The following is a 27889-nucleotide window of genomic DNA, read 5'->3' as shown; positions in this document are numbered from 1 at the left end:
CCATCCAACAAATGTGCAACTGACACACCAACTTATCGGGAAGGATAGGTAAACTAACATCTTGCCTATCCAAGCCTCCTTGCCTCTTTATCCCTTCTCTTCTCCCCTCCTCACCTTTCAGGCACTTTTAATGCAAGCCTCTAGCCAAGCGCAGGTTTAGAACCTTAGCCAAAACTTATTGCAGCTAAGACTTCCATTCAGGATATTAGCCAGATTCATTACATTTGCCTAACCAAACATCTTCTTCCTTCTGTATTCCTGATTTTACCTTTAATAAAGCTTTTAAATTGTACTAATGTTTACTTGTTCTTTCCAGTACGCCAAAACTTGCTTAAATTGATACTAGAACCGACTGCTCCCCAACTTAGCAAGTCAATTTCCCCGATTCAAGCCAAAAGCATAGCTGAGGTGTCTAGCCAGCACCTTGGGGTAGTTCTGGCAACAAGAGCTGCCTGGAGTTGGTGCCCATTTTTTAAAAGTTTGACAAGAGAAGGACATGCAAATTTTGTAGGCCATTGTATTATGATCCTTGCCTAAACAGAACAAACAGGAGTCACGCCAATTCTTTGAGGGCAACTTTTCCTCACAATCCTTGCACTTCTTTAAAGTTTTCCAAACGTTCATTGAGAAATCGGAAACCAAAGCTGTGTCAAACCGGGAAGAGAGTTCAAATCCGTCAACAAAAAAACAGTCCATTTAGCAATGAGTAGTCAGCAACCAGTCCAATAAGTCAAAAACTCCAATCTCTCTCCCTCTCCCTCTCCCAACTGAACTGAGAAGCCCCAGCAGATGAGGTGAATGCTTTGACCTCCTACGTTTTCTATACTTGAAGAAGAGATTCCATGGTCTATATTTGAAAAGAGTCTTGACTTTTTCCTAATTGGCTATTTGTTATTAAATATATCCTTTACTTCATTCATACATTTAAAATATTTATAATCACCACTATAACAAAGAAATCAAAAATATGATATCTTTTTTACTATTTTGCTTAAGAATGAGTAGACTGGTGACATAATACAAGTTACTAATATGTCTATTGAAAATAGTCTCATTAAGGCAAGCTACAATTGGAAAAAAACCCAGAGTGTAATTACTCCATTGAAGTAATTACTCAGAGTGAAAAACAGTATGCAATTACCTTTTCTAGGTCTGGCTCCTCCAGTGCAAGTGCAAGCTCATTATTGTCCATTACAGAGGCAGCTGCTACATCTAGTGGAGTAGAACCCCTCATAGAAGGAGAGGCTGAGGGCGGGGGGAACCCAATAATACACAGCAATTAAAATAATTAGTTTGCAGTTATGCTCCTTATACAGCAGATGGCAGCAGTTACATAGCAGTTTAGATGAAACTCAAACCTATTCTTGTATTCTACTTTTCATAGATCTCTAATTCATCAAAGGATGTGTTTGCTTCTGGAGAGGGTCCCAAAACTTTTAGTTTTCTGAATCTGACAAATATTATTTATTATCATTCCTCTTAGAGCTGAGTCATACTGTACTTTAAACTTGGGTACAAAAAACATATGGGACTTTAAATGGCAAAATATATGCATGACACTAATGGTGCATCCACATTTAGGTAGCTTGATTTTCTTGAAATAAACATGCAAGTGGGGTCCTATTCTTACCTAATCAATGAGACTATACATAATTCAGGAAAACCTGAATATTTAAATACTTGAGTACCATTCAAAATGGTACACAACACTGGCCAACATCCTAAAGACACACTGGTACTATGGATAAGTTTCTGACTAATACTGCACTGGTGCTCATGGAGGGCAGATTTAGATGAACCCCCCCTTGCAGAAGCCCTCTGTATCACCCCAAAACATGCTCCTGAGGGCTGTGTGACCCTCAGGGACATAGTTTTCTGGTGACACAGAGGGCTTTCAGCAGAAATCATAGTTGCTGAAATCAGCTCACTGTGTGAGTGCCAGTGCTGAGTTAGCTGATCACAACCATGGCACTGGAGCATCTCACAGAGCACCAGTGCTTCATTAGCTAGGCCACAGCGTGTACATTTTGCCATGTAAACTTTGATATGTTTTATACCCAAGTGTAAAAAACAAAGTATGGATCAGCATGTCTCCAGAGCTGCAGAAATGCCACAGCTTGTAGGGCTAACTGGTTTGGAAAGGAGCCCTGACTTGTCACTGGCATGCATCTTTTTCCTTTGGACTCTTTTTCCTTTGGACTCATGTCAGTTAGACTGTACTATGAAGATGCTTCATAAATAATAACATCCTTTTCTTAGAACTACTGTACAAGTGTAGCATTACAAATGCTGATTAGTTCACATTCAGTCCCATTTACTTTGTGGAATTTTAAGGGTTTTCATCCATGATACATTTTACTGTGTAAGCGTAATGCCATTTTAAAAAAATTTAGCATGGTAAATAAGGAGGAGCTAGATGACACTGCCTATTTGGCAAGTGAAAAGGTACTGCTTTAGTTGTGCCTAATGCAATCCCACAGAAGCAGGCTATTAGATCTTTAATTCCCAGCTGTAACTCTGTCAAAAGGAAGCAACACCAAGAAACAAGGATTTAGTTCTGCTAAGTCTTTCATAGTATTTAAATGATAAGAATTAGCTCCTTACATTTGTAATTCAATTCCAAGAATTCTAATGCTACTGAAGAAGGTATAAGTTTACCCTTTTGCATTAACATAATAGAAATAAAACTTAAACACCAAACCAAGATCATAAGCTTTTGTAAAAAGGCAAATGTAGGTAAAGAAAAGTTAAAACTATGTGGCATACCTAGTCCCACACTGCTATTTTCAAGTAAGTAACTTAGATGTTCAAACATAGCCTTTTGGTTCTGGCGACTGATTCGACAGAAATAGCAGAGAAACCGACAACAACTTGCCACCATTTTAGGAAAAGCAATCTGTGGGATTAAAAAAAACTGACAAAAGTAAGTAGTAGTAGGAAATGTATTATGTATTAAAATACACAGTCCACAGAAATGGGAGTAGACCCACTGCACATCCAGAGTTCCCACTGACAATGAAGTGATGAGAAAATGCGAACTTTGGATTGGAGATAGGAGACAGCATCCAGATTGAGCTAGTTATGACAAAGTCCCATTGAATGGCATGATGGGGAAAATTACTCAAAGTAGTTCCACTGAAATTAAAAGGATAATTGCTCAACTTGTCCATTTAATTTCAATGGGACTACTTTGAGTAATTTTCCTCATCGTGTCAGCTAGGGATGTGAACAAAACTGGTTTGCCCGGTTCCGTTCAAATCCGAACCAGATTCTTATTTATGTATTTTTTATTTCTCTATGTAAACTGCTTTGAGAATTTTGAAGAGCGGTATATAAACATCAGTAGTAGTAGGTTCAAACTGAACTGGGCTTGTTTGGTTTTGCCCACCCTCCTCAAGTCAGGCTAGATTTGGTTCAAATTAGAACCAAATTCTAATTTGAATTTCAATCAAATTAGGGTGGTTCAAGGGTGAGGTGGTGTTACAAGAGTTGTAAATAATGAATTACTTACTGCCACCAGTGGATGCAGCGGCCTCGGGGGGTGCTGCTGTGGCCACGGGGAGGTCTGTGGTGGCTCCCCCTGCCTCTGACAGCCTCCCTCGAGACTCCCAGGGCCATTTTGGCCTATTTTGGGCTTGTTTAGACTCTCTGCGTGTGGTGCCATTTTTCTGGGCCTCCGTGCATGTACACGGGTAATTTGCATGACCACACAAATGGCCTATGCACGGAGGCCAAAATATTATTTTATTATTTACTACATTTTTATACCGCCCCTCCCAATTTGGCTCAGGGCGGTTTACAAACAAGACAAAAACAGTCAAAATCAATCAACAACGAAAACAAAAATCCTAAAATACCATAAAACAATCAGTTAAAAACAATTTTTAAAAAACCCTAAAAAACACAGTACATTAAAAACCCCTAACAACAATTTAAATTGTTGTAAATAATGTAAAATAATGGCTACTGCATACACACGCAGAGGGCTGAAATGGTCCCAGAAGATGGGGGGAGCGGACAGGGGAAGGGGATCTGCTGCAGTTCCCCGTGACCTCAGCAGCATCCCTCGAGACTGCCACAGCCACCAGCAGTAGTAATTTGTTATTTACCAGTCTTGTAACCCCATAAGGACTATTTACCAGTCTTGTAACCCCATCTTCATAAGGTGAAGTGTGCTAAATTGATTACTTCCTCATATTCATAGTAAGTGTGAAAAAGTGAAAGTGGGGTCATGAGAGTTGTTCTAATTGAAAAAAATCTCATTTGCTATGATAGAATGAGAATTCACACCTCAGAAGTTTTTTCTGAGGTGTGAATTCTCATTCTATCATAGCAAATGAGATTTTTTTCTATTAGACAACTCTCATGACCCCACTTTCACTTTTTCACACTCTCAATTACTACGAATATGAGGAAGTAATCAATTTAGCACACTTCACCTTATGAAGACAAACCTCAGAATTCACCAAAATTCCCCCCTCTGCCCAATCACTCTGAAATTGGGGACGGGTGGTAGCCTCCACCCATTAGGCACTATCTACCAGCCCAGCCCACTCCTTTGGGGCAGATCCACTTTCTGCCCCCAATCTGCCCCAAAGACACCAAAACTTCAAATATTCCCAAAAAATCAGGCCTCTGCCCAATCCCCCTGAAATTGGGGTGGTAGCCTCCACCCATTAGGCACTACCACCCCACCCCACTCTTTTGGGGGCAGATCCACTTTCTGCCCCCAAACTGCCCCGAAGTCACTAAAACTTCAAAAATTCTCAAAAAATCAGCCCTTTGCCCAATCCCCCTGAAATTGGGGTGGTAGCCTGCACCCATTAGGCACTACCATGCCACCCCACTCTTTTTTCCCAGATCCCATGCTATGCCCCCGAACTGCCCCAAAGTCACTAACATTTCAAAAATTCCCCAAAAATCAGCCCTTTGCCCAATTCCCCTGAAATTGGGGTGGTAGACTCCACCCATTGGGCACTACCACCCCACCCAAAAATTTTGACCCTGTGCCCCTTTTTTACCCCCCGAATCAATTCAGATTTGGATTCAGATTAAATCCGAATCCGAACCGAATCAAGGGTGATTCGGGTGGCCCATATTCGGGCACAAAACAGAATAGGGGTGATTCGGTTCGGGTCCTGAACCGAATCACCTAATTCCCGAATTGCACACCCCTAGCTAAAAGAACCACTTTAGCTGTACTGGTATAAATAGTTACTTGCATCAACAAAGACAAAGAAGCATCTTGTGGCTTGGTTCTGTCCCCTGCAAGTGCATTTCCCTCCCCACCATCATATTTACTATAAAGGAGGCACAGACAGATTTTTACTCGGCTTTCTGTGATCTGGAAGGCACAAGACCCCTAGAATGCCAATTTTGCATGCATTGTCATTGTGGCTCAAAAATATTTATTAATTTCCACATTCCCATGCATAGAGAAGAGAAAGCCAAGATATCTGTCTAGCAGTAAAAGCATTAAAATGTTACATCTGCCATTTGCATTACAAAGGGCATGTCTGGGTCACTACTCAAAACCATTAGCAATTTTCTTCTGTCATCTTAAAACAATTGTCATCCATATTTGTCAGCCTAAGTTACAACTATTCAGCTGTCAAACCGCAGAGTAGCACAATAATCATTCATCTTCCTAATATATCTGCAATGAAGTAACATTAGAATTCTGTGACTTAAATACTAGCAAATGTTATGCCAAACGCTCATACCTACATGAACATACATAAAGGCTAGTATATTAGAACATTACATGCACTAGCATTTGGCATAATATTTGCTAGTATTTAAGTCACAGAATTCTAATGTTATTTTATTGCCAATATAATAGGAGGATGAATTATTATAGTGCCACTCTGCCATCATGGGGGGCTTCTTGGGACCTGAGCAACCCCAGCAGGAAGCTGCATGGAGCAGCGGAGAGCAGATAAAGAACTGCTCTCCTCTTTCTTAAAGCTCCCGGGCCCTGCTCCCTAAATGTGCTCAAACTGTGGTTCAAAACACAGTTCATGCACATCCCTCAACTAAACTGAGGGACTGCCTACTCCCAAGGGTTCCTGCCCTCTTGCCGAGGTCATCGGAGGGGGCTCTGTTCCATAAACCGACAATGAGGGGGGCTCAGCTGTCGCGCATGTGGGACAGGGCCTTCTCAGTTATTGCCCCCAGACTTTGGAATGCTCTCCCAGTAGGCATCTGCTCCTCAGTCTCCATCACAGTTTTTAAAAAGCTAGTAAAATCTTGGCTTTTTACCCAGTCTTTTAGATGAAAGTTTTTTGTTACTGCTGCTTTGTATTCTATGGTTATATTTTGTGGGTTTTTTAAACTTTTAATTAGATTTATATTTTTATATTCAATTTAAAAAAATTATCGTGTATAGTATTTTATTGTTTTAAATGTTTTGTAAACCGCCTTGAGATTTGAAAGGTGGTATAAAAATTTAACAATAAATAAATAAAATAAATAAAATGAGGAAGATTCAATGCATACTATACTCTGTAGTATACAATTTACTAGTGGGGTACAAGGTGGGGCCGGGGAGATCAGAAATGCTCCAATTTGGTCCACTTCAGTCCATATGGAGAAAACTTGAATCTGGCCATGGAAAGCCTAGGCTGGTTCAGGATTCTCCAACGTGGTTCGGTAAAAAATTGAAGCATTTTGGAGCACCTAATGGTGGCAGGAGTCTGCATTTTTTATTTTTTTTATTTTTTGCCACTGATCATGGCTTGGTTTAAAAAAAAAAAAAACTGCCCAGCTGCTTGCTTGCCTGCCTGCCCTTGCATTTATGCTTAGATTTTTGTTTTAAACTTTTAAGCCTACTTTTAACTTACACTTTAAGAAATAAAGCAGCCGCCAGTCAATTTGCAGGTTTATCCTGAGATTCTCTGGTGTTACATCACTTTCCCTTAGATTCTCTGGTGTTAGGTTGCTTTTCTTCCGGGTTTCACAGTAAGTGTCCCTGGTTACTTTTAAAAAGCAATTTAAGTTTGGTCGGGAAAATACCCAACCTTGCTCCCAACATTATGAAAGGTCCAAAGGACCTCAAAATAAAATTTGTGGAATTGGGTGAGATCTGGTTGGACCCAATCCCAACATTATTGATTAGGCACAGCCCTACAATTTACTAACAATTATCTCCCAAGTGATTATAATACAATTAATCATTAATACAAACAAATAATACAAACAATGGTTGTCAATTCTCTTGTGCCATAGCTGAAATTAAGGCACAAATAACATGTTACAATGAATGCCTGGCTGTCACCAACCTACATCTCCCCCCTCCATGTCACCAACGAACTTTTAGTTAAATAATGTCTTTATCATGCAGATAAAGACATAGGTTGGCAGTATGGAGGTGTTAATCAAATGGCTAATTTTGGCAGAGAAGCTCAGATTTATTCAATAAATTTCAGATTCAGGACTGAACTAGACATTACAACCTCCACCCATAAGTTGTACTGGGATGGTCATCTCAAGCGGTGAATTAGTTGGATGTGGAAGGAGTGTTGCCTGCTGCTATAATCTGCTGCTGCTTTTTCTTTCCTTCTTCTGGTGCTCTGTGGATTTGAAAAGGAATAAGGGAATGGAACAGAAGAAGGGATGTGCACAGAACCGGTGGGGGGTGGTTGAAAGGCGGGTGGGGCATATCTTTAAGAGTGGGGTGAGTGCCCTGCATACTGGGTACTTCCTTTTAAATCTGGCCAAGGAGGACACTGGGGCAGCAGGGAGGTACGCTGCCACCCCAACAGAGACTTTTTAAATGGAACGCCAGTGGGGAAATGTGGCGGGAGGGGTAAGGGCACCCTCCCCCACCCTTAAAGGTATGCCCCCACCTTCGAACCGGCAGAACCACCAGTAGTTTAAACTGGTTTGGAGGCCTATAAATGGCATCCGAAAATGTGCACATCCCTAAGCAGAAGGGGAAGTATAGTGGTGAGGGGAGTGGCAGCCTAGAGTGTCTCCCCAGAGACAATCTAGGTTGCCACTCTCCTCTCCTCCACATTTCCTCTTCTAATTTGTTTCCCTTTCCCTTTTCTAATCTAGGGAACATCAGAGGATAGAGGAACAAAGATGACTCTTTGCATCTACTGGCACACAATGATATGAAAAGAAGCATGATTTGATACAGCATTGAGTTACATACTACCAGGAAAAAGGAAGTGGGTGGGTGGCAGAGGTGATGGCATTTGATTCCCCATCTCAGATCTGGGAGAATTTTGCACTGGCTCTGTCAAGACTAGGGATGTGCATGAATTGTGATTCATGCACTGATTCAAAACACAGATTGGGCACCTTTAAAAGTGAGGAGAGCAGGTCTGTACCTGCTCCTCCACTGCTCCAGGCAGCTTCCTGCTGCGGTGGCGGCATGCCCCGCAGCAGCCCTTGTGTGGCAGCAGCACACACATGGCCACCGCACATGTGCTGAGACCATGTGTGTGCTGCTGCCACAAGGGATGCTGGAGGCATGCCACCGCATCAGGAAGCTGCGTGGTATGGCAGAGGAACAGGTACTTTTAAAAGTGCCCAATCTGTGCTTCAAATCAGTGCATACATCTCAATTCGTGCATATCCTTGGTCAAGAGACAAGGACTCTAACCATTTGTGTGCATTGTGCTTTATAAGTAATGAGAAGCTTAAAAGAGCAGATTCAATTCACACATCTATCAGGACCATTCTTTACTAACCCTTCTCCAAAATATACCCCAAAGGAGCATTGGTTACTTACCGAGAAGACTTCTTCTTACTATTGGATTTGAGGGCATCTCCTGTGGGTTATCCTTCCCATGTGCTCCAGAGGCAGGATTATGCAAAATAGCTAATGCTTTAAAATAGCCCTTCCCAGTTCTGAATAGCCAAGTCCACAGACAAAGTAAATTATTTATTCAATCATTCATTCAATCAGTCAGTCAGTCATTCAATTTCTATACCGCCCTTCCAAAATGGCTCAGGGTGGTTTACAGATAAAACAAAAACAGTTAAAATAAATCAACAATTAAAACAGATATTTTAAAATACCATAACACAACAGTTAAACAATAAAAACATTTTTAAAATCCTGAAAAACCAGGTACATTAAAAACTCTTTACAACAATTTAAAAACCCTGGAAGGCCAGACCAAACAGACTTTTTGAACCCATGGAAGTAGGTAGCTAGGAGATGAACGAGGCTTCATAAAAATAAAGGATTCTGTTCCCTTGAGATAGGCCTTCAAACAGCGGCAGACATCCAACATGTGCCAAGCACATTCTGTAGGATGAGACGGCTTATGACAGAAAGATGATAAAAGTATATATTGAGACCAACAGAAAACCGGCGACACTTTTGGAACAAAAGAGGGGTCTGGAATCAAACAAACCAAACCTAGTGGGGGGAAATGCAAAGGTGTTTACTTACAGAGCTTGTAACTCAGACACTCATCTAGCTGAAGTAAGACCAGTTTAAATGATACAAGGCACAAAGATATGGAGCGTATGGGTTCAAAAGGTAGAGACTGTAGAGCCTGGAGAACCGTATGCAGATTCCAAATCAGAAAATGGCATACTGTGGGAGACAACAGGAGAGGAGCTCCCTTGAGGAAATGATTAATGTGTGACTGCAGGAGCTGTCCTTGTGGACTATTGGGTACTAGAAGACCTGACAAAATGGCTGTCTCTCTTTTCAAAGTGTTAGCCCTCAAGCCCTTCTCCAAACCATCCTGTAAAAAATCAAGGAGCTCTTTTATCCCACAGGATTCTTTGCAGCTCTGGTTTCACTGACACCAATGCAAGAATGCCCGCCAAGTGCATTGGTAGATGTGGTTAGTGGATGCCTTCCTTGATGCCAAAATAGTATCCAGTACCTGTGGAGAGTATCCATATTGACTCAGGATGCTCCTCTCAGTTTCTAGATAGCTAACCTTAACCAAGCCAGATTGTGATGAAGACCTGACCCTGCTGAACTAGATCTGAAGACACTGGGAGAAACCACGGAGGCAATGATATGTAGAATTTTGGAAAACCAAGGTCTCCTTGGACAATAAGGCGCTATCAGGATGACTTCCACTTTGTACAGATACACTTTGCACAGAAAACGACCGAGTAGAGGTACTGGAGGGAACGCAAACAAAAGTTCCTACGGCCATATCATTGAGAGAGCACCCACTGCTTCTGAGCCCTTGTAAGGAAAATTGGGTGAAACAACGTGTTGTCCGATGCAGCAAAGAGGTCTACCTGGGGCATCCTGAAGCGTGACACAATCAGGTCGAAAACATTCTGGTTGAGACTCCACTCTGCTGGATGGATCTGCATTCAACTGAGCCAATCAACCTTGGAATTTAGTACTCCACTCACATGATGCGCCCATAGGGATGCAAGATGTGCCTCTGCCCACTGAAGGAACAGAACCATTTATTGATGTAATGAGTGCATTCTGCCCCCCCCTCCGCCCAATGATTGTGGTTGCATAGAAGTCTGTGTCAAATGCAGGGCTGATGGTACTGGTGTTGGAGGTCTCCACGGGTGGACAGGGTCGCCAAGAGGGGGAGTGGTGGCAACTGCCAGACCCGAGCCAGGTATATGCATCAGTGCAGGATGGACGTAACCGCAGGTGTGCCACAGCAGTGGAGTGTGCAATTGTGCTGCGGAAAGTGTAGACTGTGGCTGTACTGGAGGATCAATCTCCAAAGCCGAAAAACCTCAAAACGTCGAAGTCGAAGGTGTACTGGGGGTCTAGTTGAGCAAAGAGAGTAGTGTGTGCAAGGTGGCCGAAGGGAAGCCCTCACCGTTACCTTTGGTATCGAGCTCAACATCAAAGTGGGCAGGGGAGACTGATGACGTGGCATTACTTGTCTTGATGCCGAAACTACTGGCATGTGTAGAGTAGAAGGTAATGCTGGTTGAAGCGTCTTTGGTGTCGGCGGAGACAATGCGATCGGTGTCAATGCTGGAGATAACGAACGAGTTTTCGACGTCGATGGCCCTGGAACGCTGGTCGATCCCAACTTTAGAGGTTCCATCGATATGGTGGCTGGAAACATCATCCCGACATGGAGCATTGAGGTCAAAGGGAGCACCGGAACTGACCCCTGTGTGTCTGTTGGGGAAGGAGTGCAGTCCCATGTCAAGTCAACCAGGCATTGATAGTTACTTCCAGGTGTCGAGGGAATTGGAAGCCTATCTCTTCCTCAATGCCGAGTGCCCATGTCAGATGTCACAGTCTTGTTCACTTTCTGTGGAAGACGAGATACGACGAGTGGTCTTCGATGTCAGGGGTGTGTGGCTCGACACCGATGTCAACGTTGATGGTTTTTATTTGTGTGGAGTCGAAGGCGAGACATGTGCTTGAGTTGGCGCTAATGTCGATGTCAATGGTTTCGATTTGTATGGAGTCGAAGACAAGCCATGTGCTCGCATCAACGTCGAGGAGTGGCTCAACGCCGAATGACGCCTTCCCGATGGTTTCGTTGGTGGTGTCTTCGATGTCAGTGGGAAAGGGCGGGGTGTGCCCGGTGTCGATGGGCTTAACACCTCATCATAAATCGCTGCTCCAAGGTGAAGCGCCCGATTTTTCCGAATTTGTTTGGAAAATGACTGGCAAATTCAAACAAGGAGGCATCCTACCCTCCCTCAGCTATGAGTTAAGGATATTAAATAGGCCATCTTGCTGTGAGCACCCTTGCCAAATTGGGCCCAGTGTTAAGAGCTCAAAAGGCAAAGCTTAGGCCAGTGTCTAGGCCTACTGTATTTAAGAGGTCAATTAGTAACTGAAGGGTGAATATAACTTTGTTGAGCACTGGAAACTGAATGAAATTGTTTATTCTCTGTTCAAGGCTTGACAGAGCGGGGAGAAGTTGCCCATCTCCACTCTGAATTATGTTTATGCGTTGTGCAATGCTAAGTAAATAATGAAATCTGCTTTTGAAACTGCAAATGCTAAGCATAATCACATTTAAAAGGCCTTAAGGAAGCAACACATAGATAACGGTACCTGCATATTTTAGGGTACATCATATACACGTGAATTAATTGCTGAATTCTATGCATCTTATCTTACTAACACTTTCTTGGGACCAGAAAGGCACCTCAGGTCTGCCTTCAGCTGACCACAGGCCTATCACTCTTGAGAGAGACAGGGACGTTTTGAGAACATCAAAAAGAAAGACTTCCCCTGATTCAGTAAACAAGTGTCCGAATACGACCTGGATCCCAGATCCTTTGACCATATATGGACACAGAGAATCCAGTGGAAAGAGGCTATTGACACTTGACTGGAGACATAAAGAAAATGCTGTGGCTGTCTCTGATATGAAATATGGATAATGAACCTGCAAAGGTATAAAAAGAGATAAGCCCCTCAATATGGAACAAACAAGGGGACCAACAAGGGAACATGAGGAAAGGCACGCTCTCACTCTGTGGGGAGGAGCAGCGTGAAACCCCTGTCCTGTGAAGGCAACCCGTGTCTCTCAGGCTGCTCACCCCTGACCCTGTTTCCACAGCTGCAGAGCCTAGGCAAAGGAATCTCCTCTTGATTGATTGAAAGTTGTTCCAGTTCTCGAGATAGGAGATACCTCCATTCAATAATCAATCCCCCTGTCTGAACCACCTGAGGGGTGAGATCAGCTGTGCACTCAAGCCTGGTACTCTAGTCCGTCCATTTTGAAACTGACCTACAGGAATCAAGTAAATATTACCCTCCAACAGCCAATGCTGCCTATGGTCCTGCTCCCTCTGAATAACTCGATCTCTGCTCAATACCGCCTTCACCTTCTTTTCCCCTCCTTTCTCTGATCCCCAGTGAGTACCTCTCTCTCCCTCAGTCATTGCCTGTAAGCCTCTCTGTGATTCAGCTCACAGATGCACACACACACCACCACCCTGCCTCCCTCTTTCACTCTTTTTCTGTACTGTTTCGCTCTAGCCTGAACTGGCATTCCCTCTCTTTGTCCGGGACCCCATCCCTTCTCCAGTCATTTTTCTTTCTCCCTCTTCCAGCTTGCATTGATGTTTTGGAATGTTTTTGCTTAGCTAAAGAAGCTGCAAAGATAACACACACACCACACCAAATGTAGCTGAGGGAATGATTTTAGTTGCAACTGATTTGTCTACACTACACTGAGAAACTGATTGATTTGCTTGCATTGGTTGATTCATATTACTATGTAACCAATTGCCAGAAATAAAGCTGCTTAAAATATAGAATTGTGTGATGTCTCTTTCTCTCTTCAAATCCAGATTGCACATGACCTTGACAATGAAAAGAACCTAGCCAGTGTTTTTGCTAGTTGGGGATGGGCTTGTTCACTCTCTCTCTTTTGAAGAGAAGAGTAAGAGGGCAGGGGGTGAACAAAGCTTGTCCACAACCATCTCCAACAGTTTCCCTGCTAGATAGAAGCAGCCAAGTTGGGCAAGGATACAGAGAACAAGTGGTAGGCTGTACTGCCCCAAGCAGCTTGTCCATATCCTTAAGCATCACAGATGAAAAATGATCCAATCGAAAACTGCAAGAGAGATTGCTGGACACCACCTTCATAGATGCTGCAGAAACAGTGGAGTCCAAGTCGGTCCGAATACAAGAATTTTGTCCACAAAGAATCCATTAAAAGCATCATACCAGAACATAGTCTCTGGGGACTGGTTTAAAATTGAAGGAGCCTGAATCAAACTCCTCACAACCTGGGACAACTCTGCTGAATGTAAACCGTAGAAGGAATGTGTGCAAACCAGAATGGGTTTTTTGCCACACGCACTGCTTCCGCATAACCCTTCAAATGGGCTTTATGCTGTATCCTGTCAATTTCGAGCCGAGTTCTCCTCCACTTGTGTTCCAGTCACCTACCTTGCTGCTTCAGACCCTGAAACTCCTCTGTATACCAAGGGGCCACTTTAAAGCAGGTCGGAAGCGATCGTGTCTACTGCCCTTGTGAGTTCCTTATTCCAGGTTCCCACCAGGGCATCAACAAAATCACTAGCAGCACCAACATTAAAACCCTCCAAGGCTTTTTGGAATCCTTCTGGGTCCAGTAGCTGTCTCAGGCGGACCATCTTAATAGGTCCTCCATTAAGCTGCTTTTCCTTTTTTCCTTATGTTCTCTAGTGGCTGAGCTCACAGAAGAAGAATAAAAAGAGGAGGATGAAGTAGATTCTCTCCTCCTTCTCTTGCGCTTTACTCCTTTAGAGCTCTTCTTTTGCTGAAGAGACTTTGCCAGCATTTCTTGAAACTGGGCCTGCCAGGCAGGTGGTACTATATTTTGGGAGTCACTGGGTATGGGAGGGGCGGGGGGTTCAGGCGTATCTATCCTATGACAGGAGAGGGGGCACTTGGCCCTGATCTCACTGGCCTGATCCACCACTGGATTAGTTGGCAAATCCATTGGGGCTCCTGCCCCCGCACATCCCTTCTGAGCAGTACTCATTTCCTGCACTCTGTCACTGGGTTGGCTCCAATCTTTCCAGACTTTGTGGTAAGATTCTGAAGGCCTGGATGAAGGTGTGTTGACTCCCTTCACCACTGCTGCTTTGCTTTGTTTGCAGCCTTCATGGACAGGCCCTTGAAGACCCAGGTGGAGCCGCGTCTCCCCCTTGCACCATGGCTGCCTTGGTTTCCCATGCACTAGGCCCAGGGATGCAAAGGGTGTTGTGGCCCTCAGTACCTCCTGCAGTGAACCTTGCTGGCACAGGTGATGACGAGGTTGGTCTAGATGGCTCTTCTGGTATGGCATGATGAAGTGCTGTAGGGGGTGAGCGCTGGCAATGCTTGTAGGGTTTGATTAGATGCAGGATCAGGCCCCAAATTACCCTGTTTTCCTCCAGCACAACTACGGTTCTCATGGCCTAGAGGAAGAAGACCTGGTGTGTCTTCCTCAAGGTCCACTGTGATAGATAGATAGATAGATAGATAGATAGATAGATAGATAGATAGATAGATAATTTACCGTCCATGACCTTGGAATTTACCGTCCATGACCAAAACAAAGGTCCCCTGTGCCTGGACTGGCAGGCAACAGCGAGGACCTAGTGGTACTCAGTGCACTGTTGAGGAGTCTGCGTAGTTGAAAAGGCGCATTATTCTTCCTTATATGAACAAGCACATTTCTAACCCTAGGCGCAGATGCTGCATTCTTGAAGAGACCAGCTCCAAAGAAAGATGAAAGGAAGAATGAATCTTCTTTAAAGGAGAAAATTGAGGTGAGGTGTAATGAAAAAAATAGAAATAATAATAGAGGGGAAAATTCAGACAGAACAATATAAGAGTTAGACTTTTCAAAGAGAAATGAAAAAGGTTGTCCCTGGAGCTGGATGCAGGACTAAATGAACTGGGCTATCCTTTCCAGGCTTTTAAAGCCTTAGCTGTTTTGCATAGTCCTACCTCTGGAGCACATGAGAAGATAACCCACAGGATATCTCTTCATCCTGCAGCAGATAACAGCCCATTCTGGCTAGGGACCAACTATTGCCTACTCTGCCCCCCACCCCATGAGTCCAGACATTCAGCTTAACAATCCAAGAAGGTTGGTGCCCTTACTCTTGTATCACCCTCCAAGAGAGCTGACATTCAGAGGAACAAATCCTCTTTGGTGTTGCCCCACCACTTGTGACCTGCCAGTTGCAGCATCTTAGCTATCACTGGAATATAAACTATTTCCCTAAGGCCTTCAAGCCAGTATATAAATAACAACATCTTCCTCTTTTTCTTTATTCTAAAAATATTATTTTCTTTACTTATATATTCTGAAAAATGTACACACAGTTCCTGAATACATTTTCATATTTTTCATTACTGCCACTATTTGCATACCTGTGGAATAAAATAAGGATACTATTCTTAGTACACATATCTGGAACACAACGATTTAACAAATAATTTGTTTATATCAGTTCCCTTGATATTCTGATAAGCACGTTTCTTTTTATTTGAGATTTTACATATTTGAGAGAAGCTATTATATATGTATGAGTATCTATAGATCGATCAATCGATTGATTGATAGATTTTTATAGAAAACATCAAATAAAGGCAAACTTGGAATAGCGATTTTAAAAAGGCTGGATATATTTCTATCTCAAATTTAGAATCACATTGAGTATGTGTGTAACGAGGTGCACAATTGCTGCCTTGTGGCTACATGAATATGTAGATAGATATATACATAAAAAGGCATTATTAATGTAGGAAAAAATCTTTTTCTCAAAGTGCTCCCAGCAGAGGGCTATCTTACTCATAAATATCACTAGCATATTATTTATAACAGGTTTTACTGAAGAGTTTTAATTCTCAATTTTCAACTTCTGTTTTATGTGTGATCTTTATAGCTCATCTCTAATGCAAGAAACCCTGACTTTCAAAATCTAATGAATTGTACAGACAGCTCACTCTATCTTGCATATGCTAAACATACCATATATCACATAACTTCTAATTTCTTCCAGCTACATATGGCATTCTTTGCAAAAATGGTAACAGGCACTGAAATTACCTGAGATCTGTCTCCTCCAAGCACGTTTACCATTACTTCCATAACAGTCTCATGCATGCCCAGCACTCTCATTAAGTTAGGATGCTGATAAAATACCTTGTTGTTCATGATATCTCTAAATGGATAAAAATGCAATAAAACATTAATTTCATCGTTTGGAGGACATTATGGTATGTTATGATTTTTTGTTTTATAATTCAATTTGAATACTCAAATTCTAAAATTAGAACACATATTACAAGATGACATGATCAAAACAACACTTTGTGTACTTTGCCAAGCACACAGCTCAGTGATAGAGCGAATGCTTTGCCTGCAGAAAGTTTCAGATTCAATCCTTGTAATCTCCAGGGGCAGGGGGCGGGGAGTATTTCAGGGAGCAGCAGGGTTGGGAAAGACTTCTGCCTGTGAGCCTGGAGAGCCACTGCAAGTGAGAGTCAGGTTTGATACAGTCTTTAGCCACTACTACAGGCATAGCTCAAGATCTTCAGTAATGAAGCTAAGATTCAAGGCTTAAAAAGAAAATGATGAAAATTATTTCATACCCTAGGCCATTAATCATAAGCAATTCCTCTTCTTTGCCCATTCTGACACTGAGAAGGGAACGAATTTGACCCAGTGCTGCCAATAAATTGATTGTATCCTGCACAGAGGCGGCACTTATGGTGTAGGACTTCCTCAGAGCCTGCAGCAGCTCACCAATACTATCATATTGCCTTCGAAGGAGATTAAACATAATACGAACTAATTCTGGGTCTTGGATCTGATCTTCTTGAGACCAACGCACCATAGTTTGAGATATCAGTTGTTTCAAAGTGGCTGCAGTGGAAAATGGAGAGAGGAAAAGAAAATGCAAACTATTCCGTATGAAAAAATAAGGCATTTCAAAGATGATTTGAATTCCATAAATTGAAAATTCAATTAATAGTGACTATTCCAAAGAATTCACAAAAGACAAGATGAATCCCTTCATACATGAATGGAAATCATTTCCATGTGTACAAAGGTATGTTTGAAGTGCTTTCTACTTCCAGCTGAATTCCCTCACACATCAGTGAAACACCCAACCAAGAGTGGTTTTTTGGAAGGCACAAGGGACTGCTGTGGAAAGGGGAATTGGAAAGACCAATCCACATTCACTGTTCCTCCCATGCATGGCTTTTTGGATCCCAGCTGTAAGTTACATGTTTAATATGTTTAATATAACAGTAAGCTTAACTTTAACACCATGAAAATTCCATTCCCATATAATGTGGCAGAATTGAATTATCAACAATCTAAGAAGGAACACAACATGAGTAACTGTGGAAATATCTCCTCATAACCTAAAAAAAATCATGGACAATTAACTTTACATGAACCTTCCCCCTTTGTTTCTTTTGAGAAGCTACAAAAATCTAAGGACAATATTTCTAATATTAAATGACTAAATAAATGATCTTACCCCATCTTTCTACAAAAGTATTCAAAGGAAACATCAGCAATACACTAAGACAGTGAATTAAAACAACAGCTATTTGATCTGGTTATTGATTGATCGAATGTATATACCGCCTCATATAGCAATCTCTAGGCAGCGTAAAAAATTAAAAATTAAAATTAAATATAACACATTTAAAATTCATAAAAAGATAACCATAATAAATAAATGACACAATTCTGAAAAAGCCCACTGAAATAGAATTATTTTTATTGCTCATCTAAAAGCAGACAGTGAAGGGACCAGATGTACTACTTGAGAAGATGTTTCAGATCTTTGGCACCAAAACTGAAAGGGCCATCTTCCACATATCCATCTGCCATACATTACACCTTGACTTAAATAAGAACCTCTCATAGAACAGAGGCAGACTAATATAGTGTTCTTTAGTGTTATGTTATGAACCAACAGGTTTTGCGCATGCAAAACCAAGCTAAGGAAGCCTAGCCTGGTTTTGCATGCATGTATGTACGGCCAGGATCGGGCCCATTCCCAATGGCACCATGGCAGCAAACCCACCTATGGAACCCGCTTACAGAGTAAATGCTCCCTTAACTTCATTTTTCAGATTGTCAGCCACGGCCGCAACTAGCTGCAGCTAGAAGACTTGGGGAGGGGAGGGGGGATCCCCATAATATACCACACACTTGCACAGTGCATTATTGGAGCTCTGGGGGGGCAGGGCAATGCATCCCCGCACCCTGACCCTCAGAGCTACTGGCAGCAGCTGGTGCTCGCCTGGGCAGGTGATCCACTCACCCAAGGAGAGGGAACTGCTCGTGCATGGGGAGGTAGGTTTTTTAGGGCTTCCTCCCCACTAACCCTATTGCCCTTTCTCACTGGCCATGGGAAAGGGCTCTCAGGTGACTAAGAAACATTGTTAAATTCCTGGAAGGAAATATGAGAGTTCTGATTTTTGTTCTATGTAATTATTATTAGTTTTATGTGTGCACAAATGTATTTAACAAGGAATCTGTGGTAAAGGGAATAATTCTAACCAGAATACTGCTCAAATCCCTATGACTAATATAGTATGGCAGGAATCTTTTAACATAAACAGTTGCAGTTCTATATCACTAGTTCTAGCATATCTCCAGCTGAAAGAGACACAAAGGCTAATTCAAAAAAAACCCCAAAGATTGGAATCTGAGATAGAAATGCTAGATTTCTTCCATATTCAAAATACTGGGAAGTGGAAGAATGGTATTTTAAATTATCAGATGTTGTGCCTCACATTTTAACAGATGTAAGTAGGTTTTATGACAGGTGTTTCTAGATGGAGCAGTTTAAACTGGGTATGCTGAATGAGCACACCTCATTTCTACAATTCACATGGAACTGCAAATCATTATGTGGATTTCTGTTAGTCCAAACTGTTTAGCCATGTTAAACAGGGAAGATGACAGAGAAACTATTGACCTTAACAGTTATTCTCACATCAAACCTCTTGTATCTTTTATCTTGTTGCACTTCTAGTGTGGGCAGCTCTTACAGTGGCTATGAGACCTTCCGAAATCACCCATATACATAATGACTCCAGATTATGTTGTCTCTTTGTTACAACAAATCACATACCCAAGATGAATAGATATGGCTCAATTCAGACATCATCCACAATTTGCACTGACCATGATTTGGGCTAAATAAATAAGCTGTTGGTAGGCTTTCATTTTCCATTGTTTCAGCATAAATTCAGTCCTGGGCGAAGCACCCCCTGGTGCTTCACCCTCTGAAGGCTGAACAATAACTGAGAAAATGGTTTGTCAATTCAGATACCATACCAAACTAATGTACCAACTATGGTTTGCAAACCCACTTCAAGCCATTGTTTCTGACTCAGTCATGATGGATCATTGATTCAGAAATCATGCCAAACCACACTTGTGCTTTCTTAAGCTTGATTTGGCTATGTACTCAAAATCACTATACAAACATGTATTCCCACTACAAACAAGAAAATAATGTCTGAACTGAAATTCAGAAGGGATGGGGAAGGAAGAAACATATAGGGGGAGAACTGGGAGACCAAGCGAGAGAGTAAATAAAAAAGCAGATACATGCAAACCTATGTACCAAGTACTGTAAAGGTACTGTGTATGATATCCTCTCATGCACCACTTTCAGCAGGCAGCTGGTGTCCTCACTGTACCAGGCATGCAGGGAGGCCATGTTGGGGCTGCTGCGTGGAGCACAGTCTAACATCAGCATGTACTTCACTGCACATCTGTGGACCAGCCACAGTGGGAGGCACACTGCTTTCCTGTCCCTCATAGCACACTGGTGGGGGCAGGAGAATGAGAGGGCATCTGCTGTTGGTGGCATGGCCAGCCCCTCACATGCAGCAAACATCCATCCATCCACCCCATCCACTGGCCATATGCCACGGCCCCGCACGTTCGAGGGCCCCACACACTCCCTGCATGGAGCGCATTTCAACATCCCCTTGCAGGGTGCGAAGGGCTCCCTCTCGCGCAGCTGCAAGGTGTGAGGGCAGGAGCACGCCCAGGAAGGAGAGCCCCATCCTCCAGCGGGGTGCCGCAGAACGGCCCTGGTTAGCAATGGCCAGTTCTGTTGCCGCCACCATGGCCCAGTCTGGAAGCGAGCGCGACAGCGGGCCAAACCTCTGGGAGTCTCTGGAGGTGAGATGTGCAGCGGGCCCGTTGTGCTTTGAGAAGGGGCTCCCCTGCCTGCAGGAAGGTCGGCCGGCCATCCCACCCACTCCCTGCCTGTTGGAGACGTTGTTGGACCCACCCAGAGCAGCCGCCGTCTGCTTGGGAAGGAGGAGAGCGTTGGCAAGACTGCTGCTGCTCCCTACCCTGACTTTCCCTGGATTCTGAGCGGGGCAGGGACTTGATTCTTGGGCTGCTCCCTCAGCACCTCTGCTGAGCGCATCTCTAGCCCGATTCCCTTTGAACTGGCTCCCAGCAGCAGCTACAGCAGCAACACTACCTCCTCCCCCAGAGGCACCGGGAAGGGGAGAGCAGCAGCCTCATCACCTGTGCAGTTTCCGCCTGGATAGAGCAAGGGTGCTGGGGATCTGAACTCGGGTCTCCCCAGTCCTAGTCCAGCACTCTAACCACTATACCATGCTGCAGTCAAGGGCAGCTGCAGACAAGGGCAGGGACACTCCTGCTCTTGTCCAGTGACTTGCAGGGGACAGGAAGGAGCACAAAAATCCCCATTCAGCCATGATACTTGCTGGGTGACTCTGGGCCAGTCACTTCACTCTCAGCCTGACCTACTCCACAGGGTTGTTGTGAGGAGGAACTTAAGTATGTAGTACATTGCTCTGGGCTCCTTGGAGGAAGAGTGGGATATTCTATATTATTAATTCTTCTAGACGGGCCATGCGCCCTGCGCGGCAGCTGGAAAGCAGTTTGACAGTTGGATCGGGGGCGCTGTGAAGCGGCAGGGAGCTCAGAGGCTGTCAGTCGAGCAGGCGACAGTCCCTGGCAGTGGCAGGGGGAAGAAAGGACTGCGAGACAGAGATAGAAAGACGGAGGACAGAGAGCAAGAGACTTGCGGGGGGGGGGAGACTTGCGGGGGAGGTGAGCGTGGGTGGCAAGAGCGAGTGAGAGCATTGTGGGAGTGGCAAGAGACTTGCGGGGGAGAGCGGGGGTGGCGAGAGCGAGCGAGAGCGTTGTGGGGGTGCAATGCCACATGCTCAGTGCAAGACCACACAGATGCTCTGTGCAGGGTCAGCTAGTAAAATGTAAAATGAATGAATAGTATGACATGTGTCTGTGCAATTATTCCCCTTAGGGGACAGGGCTGCTATAGGAAGAAGGATTCGAGCTCCCTGCCTGGCATCTCCAGGTCGGGCTGAGCGGGAATCCCGCCTGAGAGCCTCAGGAAGCCACTGCCAGTCTGTGTCGACAGGACTAAGACAGTACTAAGCTGGATGGGCTAATGGTCTGACTCAGTGGAAGGCAGCTTCCTATGTTCATATTTTCCCTTGGGCTCATTTGCAAGGTGCTTGCCACTTTAAGGAAGCTCAGTGCTGTTTGCTGGACAGGCTTTCCCCAAACAAACTTCTGCTGTGCTTTGCAGCCACTCTGTTATCCAGGCTCTATGGTATCCTGGGGGAGGGAGCCTCAAGCAGCGTCCTACAGCGTTCCGTGGCTCCACACGGGCACTGGGAGGGGGTAGGCAACCTCCCCTGCTTGCTGAACCTGGTTTTAGAGCAGGGGCTGGGAACTGGGTGACCCTCTTTTGACAGAGCCCTGTTTGGGAGTATGCAGAGGTTCCACACGGTAGTGCTAACCCTGCCTTCAGACCTCAAGCCCTGTTTTTGCTGGTCATGAGAATAGCTTCAGTATGTTGGAAATAAACATACCTAATAAGGTCATTTGTGAAATATTCCTGCATTGGTTTTGAGGAGTGTCCCCTTCATCTTCCCATGTCCCATCCCAACTTGTTCCCAAGGTTCCTTCCTACAACCCCCCAAAGCAACATTTTAGTGAGCTGGTGGGAAGAGAGGTAGAGGAGTTTTTTGGCATCCACTTCTATATGCCCAAGCCACCTAATGGCACAGTGGGGAAGTAACTTGCCTAGGGAGCAAGAGGTTGCTGGTTCGAATCCCTGCTGGTATGTTTCCCAGAGTATGGGAAACTCCTATATCAGGCAGCAGCAATATAGGAAGATGCTGAAAGGCATCATCTCATACTATGTGGGAGGAGACAATGGTAACCCCCTCCTGTATTCTATCAAAGAAAACCACATGGCTCTGTGGTTGCCAGGAGTCGACACCGATTTGATGGCACAACTTTACCTTTACTTTCTATATGCCCACAGGAGTTATTTTTAAATTTTTTTTATTTTGCTTCACCTCTGCACCACCCACTTTGGCTCTGCCCACCACCTGCCCTGCCCAGTGCCCACCCAGTCCCAGGAGTCACCAGCCGCCACTGGTCTCAAATGGTGCCAACACTCAAGTTAGTGCTGACCTTAGCTTCCCAGGAGCAACCTGAAAAGGTGGCAAAGAGAATTCCTCTCTTAGTTGTTATCTAATAAACCTAGCCATGCCTCCTGATGGCCGGAGAAGATCAAGGAACTACTAATTCAGGAGATGGAGTAGGGCATTGTGATAGGAACAATATACAGATGGGTTTTACAAATGCATCTGCCATTTTGTAACTAGTATTATGAGAGGCTTTTTCTCACAGAAGTGAGAAATAGTGAGGTATTTTCGAGGGCTCTGCAATCAAAGTCAAAGTTCAGCAGCAGGAATGACTTAAAATATCAGAAATGCTACAAGTTTTGCAAACTGCACTAGTATAAGTGGAAGACTAAAATAAGTAGGGATGGGCCCAGACTGGTCCGGAGGCCATTTAAAAAGCCGTGCATGCGCAAAGGACGCCTGAGAATTTTTACAAGCAACGTCGGGAAAGGGGCGGCAGCGAGGTGTCCTGCCGCCCCAATTACTCTTAGAATTATGGGCGCCAGAGCGGGAAAGCGGCGGGAGGGGTAAGTAAACCCTCCCGCCGCTCTTAAAGGTACCCCCCCACCCCAGTGCCGGACCGCAGTTGGCGGTTCCGTGCACACCCCTAAAAATAAGCAGCCATATATTGTAATGCCACAAACCATATCTGTTTGGAAATTGCAGCAATAGGACAGTCATTTTAAAATAAATAATAATATAATAAACTTTATTTGTTAGCCACCCCATAACAAATTGTTCTCTGGGAGGCTCACAACATAAGATTAAAAACACACAATAAAAACACATAACACATTACATCATAACATTTTATATTAGACATAGTTTGGAATACCAGACTAAATTATTGAAAATAAAGGATACTATAGGACAGCAAAATCAGAATACCAAGGAACAAAAACATTCTGAAGAAAGAGTATCCAATCTATTGAGATATCATGCTGCATACTCCCTTAGAATATAGCATGACCCTTAGCATGAGAGACATCTGATGATCCAAAAAACAAGCTAGGTTGCAATCCTAATCTGTTCACCAAAGTATCAATTTATGATGATAATATTCACCAAAGTATTAGTTTATGATGCTAAATATATATATTCAAAAATAACCCTCTCAGCAATTATGAACATATTTTTATCCATTAAACATTGTGAAGGTTCTAAAATTTCACTCAGAGGCTGTTCTCATGTGCAGCCTAACCCTAGGGATGCCTAGCCTGGGTGAGGCTGCGCCTGAGAACCACAGAGATTGGGCCTGATCCCAGCGGGCCAGCACCGCCCAGCCCAGTTTTTTAGCTCAGTTGCTAGCTGAGGTTTAGGGAGTGATCACTCCCTAAAAGTGGGCTACTTGTGGCTGCACACAGAAAGAGGTGCCTAGAGCGCCTGTCTCTTGGGAGAATCTCCCAATGCATCATGCGTGTTGTGCGGTGCATTGTGGGATTCACAGAGGCTGGGACAAAGAGTCCTGGCCTCAGATGGATCCATCCTGCTCCACACTGTACTGAGCAGGGCTGATCATATGGGAGCGTGCTCTGCATTCCCACTGAGCAAGGAATGGTTGTCAGGGGAGAAGTCAAGGTTTGGGAAGCCTTCCCCCCACCTACCCACCTGGTAGGTCATATGAATGACCCCTTTGTTGAGTACTGATGCCATTTCAGCAGTAGTGTGTGGCATTTGTATCAGGTTGACATCTAAACATGCTTTGAAAGAAGTTTTAAATTATTCAGCAACATAAATCCCAGATTGCTCACAATATTATCACAGCTCCAGTGAAGCAACCTGAATGGTAGCTGGAGATTTTAAGGAAAAGTACCACTGCAGAACAACCAGAAAGAAACTCTCATCAATTCCTATTTTTCATTTCTATTTTCATTCATTATTTTTCAGTTCATTAAGCACTTAAGGAATAAGGCATGCCATACTAATCTCCTCTAAGTGATTGATGACTGCCTGGAAGAATTTCAATAAAGGCTCAAGGGGGAAAACTGGTGAATGTAAATGGGTTCAGCACAATTTATATTATTGTTGGTTTGAAAGATAACTTATGTGTAACCAAAATGTACCGTAAATGAAAACCTTATTCACATTATACTATGCTGCCAACAATGCTCTCCTTTCCATTTCATGGACAGTTCGTACTATTTGAAACTTAAAAAAATAATTTAATTGAAGCAGGGGTATTTTAGTACATTTAAACTTTAAAAAAAAACTTTAGTGAGATAGCAAAAGGAGATGGGCGACATCCAGACTAAGTTAGTCATGATTAAATCCCATTGAAATTAATGGAATTTAACTAACTTGACTCATTAATTTCAATGGTGCTTAGACATGATTAACTAATATGGATGTTCCCCAATGGCTCCAGCATTAACTCCATTGTTTTTGTGGGTATATCATCATCGTCATCATCACCACCACCACCACCACCACCACCACCACATTTATTTAAGATATGACTAGAGCACATAATTAGTATGAATTTTTCAAACTTGATTTAAAAATTTCAGAGGCATACCAGTTTCATATAAGGCCTGTTATTTAATGGCTACAGTTGTTCCTTGTAACAGAAGGAGGGTGGGAAACCTGTTTGCATTTGCAATGAGCTTATATTTCTGATGTTCCCACACTTAGTCAAACCTCTGTCCTATATATGTGTGCAACTATACTATGAATACAGTTTCTTGTTATCAAAGGAGGATCCCTCATGGTGGGAACAGATTTTGCCAGTCCTATCTAGAAAACACTGTGTTTTTACATACAGTAGATTGCAGTAGCAAGTGTGCAAAGTGTACAGTAAAGCTCAATGGTAGAGAGGCAGCTAGGTGTATAATACCAAGCACTTGCACAGAAGAGCTGCCAAAGTAAATATGTTGCTATGAATAAATCCTGTAGGGACGAACAGAAGTTGAAGAACTGAGGATTTGCAGGATTTGCAGTGAGTACCAAAGCCTACTTGACCTTATGAACTTGTGGCTTTGGGGAGGTGAGGTAGATTCAAATTTTGAATTCCAAACAAGAGAGAAACTTGAACAAGGTCATCAGGCTTCCTAAATACCAAAAAAGTACAAGTCATGTGGCAAAGCTCAACATCCATCAGAAATTCTCATGCAAAGCCTGCTTCTCTGATCTGAGCAACAGAAGGACTCAGCTCTCTGCAACAACTCACTAAGTGGTCTTAGGTGAGCCACCCTCTCTCAGCCTTAGCCTCCTTCACATGGAGGAAAGATACCACTAAGTCCAGGAGGATGCCAGCATGGCTCACAGGTACCGTCAAGGAAGCCATAAAAGGGAAGAAGACTTCCCTCCGAAATTGGAAGGCCTGTCCAAATGAAGAGAACAGAAAGGAACACAAACTCTGGCAAAAGAAATGCAAGGTGACAATAAGGGAGGCAAAAAGAGAGTTTGAGGAACATTTAGCCAAAAGTATCAAGGGGGATAACAAAAACTTCTTTAAGTACATCAGAAGCAGGAAACCTACCAGGGAGGCGGTTGGGCCGTTAGACAATGAGGGAGTGAAAGGGATTATTAAGAAGGATATGGAGGTTGCAGAGAAGCTAAATGAGTTCTTTGCATCTGTCTTCATGGCAGAGGATACTGAGCGTATACCTGTTCCTGAACCAGGCTTTTTAGGGATGGAGGCTAGAGAGCTGAATCAGATAGTAGTGACAAGAGAAGATGTTCTAAACTGTCTGGAAAAACTGAAAGCTAACAAAGCACCAGGGCCAGATGGCATCCATCCAAGAGTCCTTAAAGAACTCAAATGCGAAATTGCCGACCTCCTTGCTAAATTTTTCAACTTATCCCTGAAATCAGGCTCTGTACCAGAGGACTGGAGAGTAGCAAATGTAACACCGATTTTCAAAAAGGGACCCGGGGGCGATCCGGGAAATTACAGGCCAGTTAGCCTAACGTCCGTCCCAGGCAAATTGTTGGAAAGCATCCTCAAGGATAACATTGTAAAGCACATAGAAGAACAGGCCCTGCTGGGAGTGAGCCAGCATGGCTTCCGCAAAGGTAAATCTTGCCTCACCAACATTTTGGACTTCTTTGAGGATGTCAACAAATGTGTGGATCAAGGTGATCCAGTTGACATAGTATACCTGGACTTGCAAAAAGCTTTTGACAAAGATCCTCATCAACAACTCCTGAGGAAACTTAGCAGTCATGGGATAAGGGGACAGGTACATGTGTGGATTGCTAACTGGTTGAAAGACAGGAAGCAGAGGGTAGGGATAAATGGAGAGATTTCACAATGGAAGGAAGTAATAAGTGGGGTCCCCCAAGGATCTGTACTGGGACCAGTGCTTTTTAATTTATTCATAAATGATCTAGAGGCAGGGGTTAGTAGCGAGGTGGCCAAATTCGCAGATGATACCAAACTCTTCCAGGTATTGAAATCCAAAACGGATTGTGAGCAGCTCCAAAAGGATCTCTCCAAACTGGAGGACTGGGCGACAAAATGGCAAATGCAGTTCAATGTTAGCAAGTGTAAAGTGATGCACATTGGGACGAAAAACCCCAACTTCAAGTATATGCTGATGGGATCCAAGCTGTCGGTGACTGACCAGGAGAAAGATCTTGGGGTCGTGGTGGACAGCTCGTTAAAAGTGTCGACTCAATGTGCGGCAGCTGTGAAAAAGGCAAATTCAATGCTAGGGATCATTAGAAAGGGGATTCAAAATTAAACGGCTAATATTATAATGCCCTTATACAAAACTATGGTGCGACCACACTTGGAGTACTGCGTACAGTTCTGATCACCACAACTTAAAAAGGATATTGTTGAACTGGAAAAGGTGCAGAAGAGGGCAACAAAGATGATCAGGGGCCTAGAGCACCTTTCTTATGAGGCAAGACTACAACACCTGGGCCTTTTTAGCTTAGAAAAAAGATGACTGCGGGGAGACCTGATAGAGGTCTATAAAATCATGCATGGTTTGGAGAATTTGGAGAGAGAGAAATTCTTTTCCCTCTCACATAACACTAGAACCAGGGGTCACT

General features: G+C 43.5%; 1 protein-coding gene across 23 annotated transcripts in view; it reads right to left on the bottom strand.

Moving 5' to 3' along the window:
• The window catches only part of RYR3 (ryanodine receptor 3), a 644727-nt gene that overhangs the window by 288174 nt on the left and 328664 nt on the right, over positions 1-27889 (bottom strand). For all 23 annotated transcript variants that reach the window (XM_053280309.1, XM_053280347.1, XM_053280383.1 and 20 more), the window contains 4 exons: positions 17015-17288; positions 16470-16584; positions 2767-2896; positions 1142-1245 (listed from right to left, as the gene is read on the bottom strand). In XM_053280309.1, the coding sequence (XP_053136284.1) occupies positions 1142-1245; positions 2767-2896; positions 16470-16584; positions 17015-17288 (623 nt within the window). The remainder of the gene's footprint in view (positions 1-1141; positions 1246-2766; positions 2897-16469; positions 16585-17014; positions 17289-27889) is intronic.

This window comes from Hemicordylus capensis, chromosome 1 (assembly GCF_027244095.1).
Source record: "Hemicordylus capensis ecotype Gifberg chromosome 1, rHemCap1.1.pri, whole genome shotgun sequence".
Taxonomy (NCBI): Eukaryota; Metazoa; Chordata; class Lepidosauria; order Squamata; family Cordylidae; genus Hemicordylus; species Hemicordylus capensis.
The sequence above is the reverse complement of the archived record's forward strand: the minus strand, read 5'-3'. Positions and strand labels throughout refer to the sequence as shown.